This window comes from Bombus huntii, chromosome 10, assembly GCF_024542735.1.
Source record: "Bombus huntii isolate Logan2020A chromosome 10, iyBomHunt1.1, whole genome shotgun sequence".
NCBI classification, from domain to species: domain Eukaryota; kingdom Metazoa; phylum Arthropoda; class Insecta; order Hymenoptera; family Apidae; genus Bombus; species Bombus huntii.
Genome location: NC_066247.1, coordinates 1,504,374 through 1,515,726, shown reverse-complemented (window position 1 = coordinate 1,515,726; position 11,353 = coordinate 1,504,374). Strand labels below are relative to the sequence as shown.

At 40.1% G+C, this 11,353-nt stretch overlaps 1 protein-coding gene and 1 long non-coding RNA gene across 4 annotated transcripts; one reads left to right on the top strand and one right to left on the bottom strand.

The window, feature by feature from the left end:
- Positions 1-121: 121 nt before the first annotated feature.
- On the bottom strand, positions 122-11,274 carry LOC126870695 (uncharacterized). 2 transcript variants are annotated; one of them, XM_050628647.1, is made up of 3 exons: positions 9,708-11,274; positions 6,731-6,815; positions 122-3,892 (listed from the first exon to the last, which is right to left on the bottom strand). In XM_050628647.1, exons 2-3 carry the CDS (start codon positions 6,773-6,775, stop codon positions 2,192-2,194), a joined length of 1,746 nt encoding a protein of 581 aa, XP_050484604.1. In that variant the 5' UTR covers positions 6,776-6,815; positions 9,708-11,274; the 3' UTR covers positions 122-2,191. The 2 variants fall into 2 exon arrangements, with proteins under 2 accessions (XP_050484604.1, XP_050484605.1); XM_050628648.1 differs by having other exon boundaries at positions 6,731-11,274.
- Positions 3,875-11,330, top strand: LOC126870697 (uncharacterized). 2 transcript variants are annotated; one of them, XR_007691406.1, is made up of 2 exons: positions 3,875-4,214; positions 4,505-11,330. It is a non-coding gene; the product is annotated as an uncharacterized LOC126870697 (long non-coding RNA). The 2 variants fall into 2 exon arrangements; XR_007691405.1 differs by having other exon boundaries at positions 4,501-11,330.
- The last annotated feature ends 23 nt before the right edge of the window (positions 11,331-11,353 follow it).

Below are 11,353 nucleotides of genomic sequence, written 5' to 3'. Positions count from 1 at the left end.
CAACGATTATTCTCTTCCTGTGTCTTTTTACCTCCCAAGGGAAAGATAATTTAAGATTTACAATGGAACACAAACAACGTCGATTTCCCATATATTCGCTAGTCAGGTGAGAATATTAATGTAAAAAAGTATGGTAAATACAATTATATATTTACTCGCATACAAAAGTTAAAGTACTAATATTCTTGTAAAAAATACATTATTTCATCGATGAAAAATAATTTATAAATTATTTATTTTTATATCTATAAGCTTATATGCATTAATATTAAGTATTAAATTATAATCTTTTGTATGCTATTACAAGCTACTGACTGTTCTTTTATACACTTGATCTTAACGCTTTGTATCATATTCTTTCACTCGTGCAATTAGCGGAAAAAATTATTCAACTCCATTTTTCGTATACGACAGATCGATACATATAATAATACGAGATTGATCGTTGTTTATTGTCTATGATTTTCCACACATCGGTTTCGATTTCTTTACAGTGAAACGTCGATTATATCGCAAACGGGCCGACAGACAGGCCCGACAGACCGATAATCATCATCAAAATCAAGAATATATCATCTATCTGTAGCATTCTGAGTTGCATATCAACGTTACTCACGTTTCGAAATACACGTCTACATTTTACCTTTAAACGAAACATGTAGCAATTACAATAACAATGTAAAACCGAATTGGAACGTCTCATCATCGATTAAACCGATATCTTAAGAGAAACGCAGACAATGATGACTCAGAATGTAAACTTGTGACTACAGTTAATATTTCTTTATCTACCTTTGGTGAAAAATTATTATTAGGAAGGTAGAAGTGAAATTTTTTAATTCGTTGGATATTGTATTAAAATGGATGAAAGCGCAAAAATGTGATAACCTGTCAAATATCTACTTCAGAAGGAGTAGCGAATTTAGCTAAATCTAATTTGTTTCTTACACTTCGGTACTACGCGTTCTTTCATACAATACACGAGTGTATATCATTAAACATTATTTTATTCTCTATTCTATTACGGAAAGTTTGAAATTTTAATTCTGTTAAGCCGATTATACGCAAAATCATTTACTGGAAAATAATCGACGTTTTACTATAATTGCTAATACGATGTTTTAAATAAAGATACATAGTCTATTTAGTTAGAAGAAGAAACTCCGTTACATGGCAACGCGTGTATACATAAACTAACGTATAAAAGTGTTCGCTTCACTGAAGCGAAACGTTTCGTATTTATTGTTAACTTATACATAGAATTATTCAACTCGAGATAGCAGATTTTTTAATAGTTTCATAATAGTGACTGGCTCTTACACCGTTACAAATACACAAGATACAGCATATAAAGCCGCAAACATTTGAAACGTTATTATCTAATAAATAAATAATATTAAAACAATAATATCGTCAACAATGTTAAAAAACAAACATTTTTTGGACTATTTTTTCGTAATATTTCAGCCTTAGTTGCATCGAGTTACATATTGTCAATACGTATGTAACGGGTAACGATTAATTAAAAAAGGAAATACCCAGATACCATGGTCCCGAAATGGTTGTAACGAAGAAGTTGCAAGGGCAAAATGTTTGATTATCTTTGACTAAATTTTCAGAGTGTCTATACACAGTCGCCAGCAAGGGCTTGAGCGTAAGTTTCGTTATGACGAAGCACAAATCCATATTAGTCGACCGTTCTGATCGAACAGACATTCTACACGTAGCAGAGAGCATCCTATTTATTTTAATACAAACAATATTTTGTCTGATACGTGTCGATGTACAGAATTGTGCTTGCGACATTCTGTAGCCTCTACGATACCTGTAATGGCGCGACCAAGAGGACCGGTTTGCGCGACATTCGATATATTAAATATAAATCTTGATCGGTCTGAGAATAAATACGAAATAACAACTAACAAGTAAGTTACCAGAACGAAATTGTACACTTTGCGGTATAAAAGATCCAGCGACCGATTTATTGGGCAATCCCGTGGCGAAATATTAAATAATATACGCATCTAGCTTTATACCTGCTTCAATAAATAATTTAACACTATGAAAATCGTCAAACCGGTCTCTAGGAAGAAACCCGCTTGATACGAAGCTTCTCTACGCAAAAGTAAAGCCGATCGACAGCATAACGTTTCACAATGTACATGTTTCACAATGCTATGACCGCTTGTACCTATGAGTAAAAACACGTCCTGGTTGACTTTTTAGGCGTGCTTTGTTCTTCGTTATAGTACGTCGCAGCCTTCCTAGCTTTTCCTGAGAACGGTCTTAGGCGTAGACAGAGGTAGGTGGAGAGTATACACGAGAATAATAACACGGCAAGGAGTACTATGAGAGTAACGACGAAACCTGGAGTAGTCATGCAAATCATAGCCGCGTTCGCGGTGTTCTCATTCCGTACAGGGAAGATCATCGTCGATCCGCTCGATTCTCCGTTGTTCGACTCATCGATGGAAAACGTCAGGTCACCTGTAGAAACAACTCGTATTATACGATTGACTCCGACCGCCTTCTGAGGACTCGGCATTATTTCTCGGGATTTTCTTCGTCTTTCGTCTCGAGGACGTCCCGCGGCCGCCTGCAAATACGCTTCCAAAGGAAGCGGAATAGGGGGCGGAAGACCGTAGCCGGAGTCAGGATGACCACTAGATGGAGGATGATGATTCTCCAAAAGACCTTGAGACTCCAGCAACAAAGGAGATTCGGAGCACTGCTCTGGACATTGATACCGACATATCTGTATGGTGCATTGAAAATGCACTTCCATCGAGTCGGGGAATTTGAACGCCTGGAAATGAGCGTAGGAGAGTACCGACGCGGACGCGCCGAAGTTCTTAATCTTAGTGAACCGCGACATAAGCTTCGGTCTAGTAATGCAACCTCTCTGATCGACCAGTTGAATCGGCGCTCGTTTTCCGTCGTGTGCCATGCAGTTTCTCACGAGCATATCGAATTTCGAATCGTCGTCTTTTATCGCGAGTACCATCGTCATCGTCTGACCAATTTTAACCAATCCCGAGACTTCGGACGCCCATGGACCCTTCCCGACCTGTATTTGCATCCAGCAACCAACGTTATCCCCGGCGAAGTCGGCGCGCACCACGTCCAACATGTCGACTGGAAACGGACGGAACGTAACAGATTTCTCGTACAAGTCGTGCCAAGTGCATCGCAGCTTTCGCGCCTGATCCCAAACTTCCTGAACTTGCGGATCGTATTGCACCACGATAATGTTTTCAAAGTACGTTCCTGACCCGGATTCAGCGCCGTACCCGTATAAACCATTCTCTGTATTGCCAGCTGTGCCACACGCGTGAATGCTAATCTCGAAGTTAACCGAGGTGCGCCCTAAGCCTGCTGGTAAATGCACACAATTAACGTTACTGTAGTGGCCTTTGCTAAAGACTATACCGTAGAACGGTTTATCAAAGCCGAGGTAAACTTTCATCAAATTTTTCTCGCACTTCACGTCTAACGAAATGATCTTCGGCATATCTGGCGTGGGTGCTGGCCAGGGTTCTGCACCTACAGCTGTGCTAATCCCACTACCCGTTGTGTAGATCTTGTCGATGGCCTCCGATGACGCTTTCGATGGCGGCAAGGGTGGCGGTGGACCATGATACGCGACGTTATGGTGTGGTCTTGGATGTGGCAGTCCCAGTCCACCTCGACTTGGCGGCAGAGGGAGGGGATGACCTCGGAGACCACCCGGTTTATAATGATTACCACCGGCATCCTTCTCGCCTAACGATTCTAACGCCAATTGGTCCGAGGTATTTATGTCGTTGTCTTGACGATTCAAGGCTGAATTATCGTTACGACTGTCCTCTCCGGGAATTGCCTCGACTACCTCGACATCCTCCGTTCGAGCCAGCTGCGAACACACCAATGAAATGCATCAGTGTAAACGTGTTTCTATGCAAAGTAGGCAGTGAAGTATTTTGTAGAACGTCCATTGAGAGGAAAGGGATAAACGACGAGAAAGCGTGAAAGTAGATTGACGTTGTCGGACTACATAATTTACACACGTGCAAGTTCTTCAGGAACGGGCTACCTTTATACCGGATCAGCTCGCAAGTGCAATCAGCGAATACCTATACATATACATTCACCTAAATTATCGTGCAACGATGCACGAATTTACTCTGAACGATCCTGACAAAAGAATTAATCTTCAACATGCGAACGAATGATATGTACGTAATGGATGTAGTTTAACTTTGTTTGCGATATTTCGCATCTCGCGTGAATTATTATTGCTTGAATCTTCTAGCGGTAAAAATTGTTTATCAGATAATACAATATGTAGCGAATCCACATTTCATTTTCATAGAATCAAATTTTTATCGTGGCCACTATATGCATATAAATGTAACTTAAACAACAAATAACGAATATTCCACTTGTTTCTTGCATGATATTGAAATTATAAGAAATAAGGCGATGAAAATAATAAGATAAAAATTGTCGACTTCTGCAAAGGTAGATGCATTTTTCATCCTTGGCCGCTTGTCACAATCCGAAGATTCGCTCAGAGAGCTATCTCCTGCCGTGTGCATTCCTGATGGCCAATACAGGAGACAACAGCCTCCGATCAACAAACCCGTTCTGACTGTTCGACGAATGACGGGTTCGGAGGGTCGAGGAGGGGCAACCAAACGATGAAATAGGAGCATCGGGCCCGTACACCAGTGTAGTGGCTGATTGCCTCACGCGTGACCCTGGGGCATAACGGACCACCCGTGTCTTTAGCCGCAGGTCAATCGGCCAGCTCAGCGCTTCGGATACACGTTCAGTTTTCCGCTTCTACCGTCCTCCGATTCCGACATCTGCTTATCTGCTCGTTGTAACTATCCGGCCAACGCGTCCCATAATTCGGCAAAAGCTTACTGGGTCAATCGTGAATGAATCCACGATGAATTTCGACCACGACGATACGCGTTCAACCAGAAAACACGGTGACCGTCCTTCGGCTAAAACGACTTGGATGGTGTTTGCGTATCGCGCTGTTCTCATTTTCAATCCGACAAGCTTCTCAAGATTACATCGCTAACAAGCTGTTTCATTAGAGACCGTAATAACGATACGCGATAACAGCCTACTCTGTTGCTCGTAATAATAACGACGTAATTAATTCTCTGTTATTCGAGGTCTGATTAATACCAATAAGAAGGAGATTTGACAAAAAATGAAAATTATAGGAATCACGAAGGTCGGTGATTATCCTCTACACCGAGCGATCTCCTACCTCTGAGAATTTCTCTTGTAGTCTTACAAAGGTATTTCATTCATTCTAACTGCGCTTCATTCACTTGACTTAGCCTGTACACAGGGACTGTCACGCTCTCTTATATACTGTCTAATATCATTCTTCGATATTTTAGTTGGAAGATATCGTTGAAAGAATTGCAAACCAAGGCTTGAGAAGTAAGTGTGGTTAAATTCCGTATCTTTTATTACGTATTTTTGTAGGATATTAATAAAAACAGTGATCAACTTTCTTCGAAATATGGTCATGAAAAATCTTGTTCGATATATGATTATACGTGATGCATGTTAAGTAATAAAACAGACAATTGCACGTCGGGTAACTTGCTAACTACAGTATGCATAATCGTGACACTATTCTACTATCTAAGTCCCATTCAATAAGAATACGCTTGAATAATTGACACTATATATTCACCTATGACACGTTACTTGCATTAATTACGGATTGATCGTATTATTTATAATATTATCAATTAAATTAATCGCAAATTAGAATCGACTTTGTAATTGATAGAAGAAGCACTGCGTTACAGAATTAGGACGAATTAGGGCGTGGAAAAAGCTTCGAATCTCGATTTACCAATAAACACGTTAAATCATCGCGATATAGTTTAAAGTAAAATTTCCATTTTCGTAGAATCGTTCCATGCATATCTGGCAGCGATAATAACGCTGATCGTTAATTTCAATCGATGACGCAAAAAATATTTAAAATGTTCCCGCGGTCTGGAAGAATGAACGTTGTCCGAGTAGCGATGGGAAAAAAGTAAGCAACGAATTGAAATCGTGTCGGTCCTCAAGAATGCAGGGTGGGAAGGTAAGATCACGAAACCGGTCGTTTCGTGTGCGATTTTTGCGCGCAATCTTGTAAGACCGATTCGTGGTGAAGGTCCGACGATAAAACGTTACTTCGTAGTAGACGTGGATGAGCCGGATCGGAACGCCGCGCACCATTTCAAGACATCGACCGGGTCTCGAGTCGCCCTTAGCTCTGGGTCAGAGCACTGGGTAACGGCATCGCAGGCTATGTACCCACCGCGATATCTGGGTTATAATGTAGTAATTACCCACGCAGACATACCGACCTACCCCCTTTGTAATAATGCCGCTTGTTTTTCTTACCTCCGGTCGGTTTTGACCACTGATTCACTGTTTCACGTATGTTTTTTCCCGACTTTCGGTCCCGTTTATCGAACGTTCAATTATTTTACGCAAAAAAGTCTTTTAAAACTGGTAGATTTTATTCGAAAGTACGTTTTCAAGATCGCAAAACGTTCCCTATATCTCGTACTGGAATTTTTAACGTGACCGAAATTTTAATAAACGACGATACCTTTGGAATACCAATGGAAGTATAAAAATATTAAAGGATTTAGAAGCAAACGTAGACGTTCGAAAGATAGTTATTTGAAAAATGAAAGGGAGAATCGTATTTACTTACCCCCTTTAGTAGGAGACAGGCTAAAATGAAGATTCGCCACCGCATACCGTGTTAGCGTCCACGGTGAAGTATTCCAACCGTACCGCTGAAAAAATAATTGTTCTTCTTTAAATTAATACAATCTCTTAATTAATACAAACAAATTATTAAATTAATACAAACAATATTCACGCCTAGAGTTATTAACAAATAAAATATCTAAGATAATAATGGCCAATCGAAGATTATAGGTTTCCTTTTACGATCGAGATAAATGGGTCATCGAAATTACCCAAGTTAACGAAATTAAGTACAATTCGTGATTGAGAAACGGAGAAATTACCATATGCACCGTAAAAAGCTCGTAATTGCGATTATTTCACGGCAATCTGAATCGATGTACGATTAAGATGATACGAAGAATTGTTAGTAGAAAATATCGAACATTAAATGGACGAACCGGTCCATCACTGGACACCTCGCTCGTGTTTAATCGTCAATTATCAGACACGCTCGCTTCATGCGACCACTAGGCCACCTGTCCCAAATTCCTGTCGAATGTCCGGGTTTTCGCTCCGTTACCTCGTTGTAGTCCGCGATACCAGACTGCCATGATCGATAACTATAGGTATAAAACAAATTCGTCAAAGCCGCGCCGAGTTTCAGAAAAGATCATAAATCATTTTGCACGTTGTCTTCGCCAACGATCATCGATTCTCTTTGCCATCACTGAGAAATAACAACTGAGAAGAAACGTAAGCTGATTTCACTATCGAAACGATCGTGATCGTGTCGGCTTTTCCGCGCTCCTTCGACTTTACCGTGTTCCTTCATACGTGTAAAAGTATCGAAAGAGGAAGACGAACCTTATTTAAATACAGGTAATGTATTATGTATTCGAGAAATATATGTCTTCCTTCCGCGATAATTATTCGACCTTACAGATGTTTCCGGTGACTGGTTAATGGCGAGTACCTGTGTTTTCCAAATATAAAAAGATGAAACAAAATTAAGATTTCCAAGGCAAAATGATCGCGAATCGACCATAATCGTGTGGTGAATTCGAGATACACAGAAAACTACCGATGAATGTAGGCAAGTAGGTTTTCACCTATCGGCGTACCGAATCCACTTACGTGGATTCAATGCTAAAATCGTCCTTGGCAATAGATTTCTGCCCTATTTCAAGTCAAACAACAGGCGATACACGAAACGAATCACCGATTTCAGATTTGAGTGGTCGTTAATGTGCCACTTCGATGATAGCAAGCTGAAAACTTCTTAAAGGTGATCAGCTCGAAACTCTTATCGATCTCTATACGAAAATTCGTTTAAAGTGATTCAAACTTATTTGATATTCGATAATTCTTTACGGTCACGATACAGAGAATTTTTAAAAAATACTTCTCTTCCACTTATGCGATGGCGAGGCATAACGCAGCCGCAATAAAAGTAGTGTTTCTTCCTGTTCGTAACGTGCAACGTATATAATTTATTCGTTGCTTTGAGAAATCGCGATCTACGCCGAATTCCGTTAACACGGTGAAGTCACAAACGCTTATTTATTACTGGCATACATTAATTATTATTCTGCTTTACGATTCGTGCCATGATAGACCACGACACCTGTTCTTTCTTTCACTACGAGGCCATGTTTAAATAAAAATCACCGGCGGCTGTTTACACGTCCGTTGTTCCATGCTAACCATGAATCGAGCACGCTGAAGATGTGGCATGGTGCCAAATACATATAACGGTTTCAGCGGTGTGGTAATTCCAAAGTCAGACATTCGCATAATAAGTGCGTAGCTAATAGTGACCCATATGGAAAAAGAGTTGAAATATATTCTCGTTCCCCTTTCTTCTCGATTACTACACTATCGGAATAACGAAGACTATGCGAATCGTTTCTGTCGTTAAAATATAACAGAAATAAAAGAGTTAACTCTTTCATCGTTGAATTCAAATATAAGAATTTAATGGCTCGTTATCCACCTTTCTCTTACTTTTTCACTTTAAATCAGTTTTGTCTCGTTAGTTCAATCTGTCGGCATGTAAACCAATGTCGATTTAGAATCAATGTCAAATTACAAAAACAGGATAACTAATAGATAGATAAAAGCTCATAATCGTATGCAATAAATGGAAAAGCGAAGTTACTTGCTAGTATCGTTGATGATGTGTTTATGAAATGTAGTCACATAATGTATATACATTACCCTATCGTCTATAATCTAGTGATTATATGGTAATCGAACGTAATAGAGCAAACTGACAACTTGATGGCAACTCGATGCGTTTTCCTAGTAAAGGCGTGCGTCGTGTTACAATCATATAGAAAGTAACATAATTCGATGTTACCAATCATTCCTTGCATATGCTAATTATACTTAAACCGGCATATCTTTAGTAATAAGCTTAGCTGGAATGTCGTCATTAATAATTTATACGAGTTTCGTTTGACTGGAAATAGGTATCTACTCGATGTTATATTTACTCTTTTACGAAAAAGTTTCACGATTTACAATAACAAAAAGATTAACTGAAATTATTTCGCTTCACTGATTTCTGTACCTATTTCATGAGGTAATAATTCTTGATCGACTAGCAGCTGTCAACTGTAGCCGCACATGTGCGCACGTCCGATAGAACGAAAGCGCTTACCACGTGGTTAACTATAACGCGGTACATACCGTATAATTTCTCCGATTTTCAATTCCTCTTATCGTTATCAACCAATAATTGAATTTCATCTTAACACGTGGTAATTATTCGTTAATTCATGGTGTCCTACAATAAGTACGTCTAAAAGATCTCGCACGTAATTGCCTCATATAAAGTCATGGTCAAAGAATCTAATTACTTTCTGCTTTTCATCGATTCTAATCTCCATCGATTAGCCATCGATAAACATAAAGCTATCAAATTTCTGCAAGGCATTATTTACAAGCGATTTATCGACATTATGCGCGATACGTACAGCTTAAAAATATCTTACGTTTGTCCAATCGGAAAGTAGACGTGAAAACGCAGATGAACTTCTGACTTCTGTTTTCCAGATTCCGTGTCAAAGATGTGCGATGAGAAAGAAAAGGAGGGTTCGAGCAATGCACCGCACTGATTGAAGCACCATGTGCCGCGAAATCTCCGCGTACCCGCGCGGTCGGAGCCTCTCTAAAGCACAGACAATTGATCTCGACCGATTTCAGTGGCGAAAACGAGGACGAAACCGGCGAACGGCGCGAGAAGGTAGGACCCGAGAGACGTTTGCCAAAGCCAGTTGCTGCTGATTCGTGCTCTTCCAAACGACTCGTTAAGTGTCCTCGAAGGCTCCCCGTGCGACTGATCTCTTCGTGTTTACCGCGATGCGCCACGATATCTGTCAAGGCAGCTAGAAAGACACGTTGCAGCCTGGCTGTCGCCCGATGGTGCACGCGAGAACTCGTGGAGTCGGAATGGGGTACACCTGTCCGATATAGAGAGTATACTATAAACGTGGCGGCCCGCCCCCTGACCCAGACACACAGTACAGTTATATAGGTCTCTCACGAACCGGAGGATATCTCTTCTCGTTCGAGCCACACTTCTGACGACCACGACCACGACTCCTGTAGATGTGGTCGCGGTGGTGCTCCTATTCGTTGTTCTTTTCCTTCCCGATAACCACATGTCGTCGCGTGTATGCGTGCGACTCGTCGAACGTACAATGTTGCGGTAACATGCGTCTTTAACATTTTTCTGTGTACCTACTACCCACCGTGCAGGTGAACGTTGCGTGGTTCACGGAACGCCTGAATTTAATAGACGTGGGAGACTAATGCGTAGAACAATTCTAGACGATTCGTCGAATTCTTTGGTCTTGATAGCTTCGTACGCGACTACGTTGAATCGAATGTTTCCATTATCATTATACTTTACAATTTCACTTACGAGATTCGTACTGTTAAATGCAATAGATGTTTTTAATATTAATCTGTGATCTCTTGCTCTCTTTTAGTAAATAATGTTTGTCGTACTTACGAGCGTTTATAATTATTACGAATTATATAATTTTAAAGGGTAGCATTAAATATTTTAAAAATTAAAGCCTCTAATTTTTAGCATTTCTAAATAACGTTCATAAAAAGTCTGCGTTGAATCGACATCGACAAATTAATCGTTAAAAGTCTTTGTACATCACAATTTAAGTCGTTACACCATTCGAGTACCATCAAGATCGGGAACTATGTAATGCTTTATAGTACTGTTCACTTGTTTATTTCACACGAAGCTTTAATTGCGTAGTACACTTTTATCCTAATTACCCAGGACAATGACTGCACATACATACGTGCAACCAGACGTACGAACATTGTAAATGGGTGAATCAGTTGACAGTCAACCGGCCGGCCGACCGACCGACCGACTGACCGCACACGCATTGCTGACCTATAGATGAGTACCAGCCGGTACTTGTGTCTCTGTGTGTAACAATGGATAGAATCTTATTAGCAACGATCATTGTTCGGTTTCTCCTCTGTGAATATACCCAGAGGCGTTTCCTGTTGGTGTAAGGAATACTTAACTAAATTTTGACCATTAACTGTTGCGTTTTTTTTTTTTTTTTTTTTTTTTTTTTAAAGATACAACATTCCAAGCGCGTAA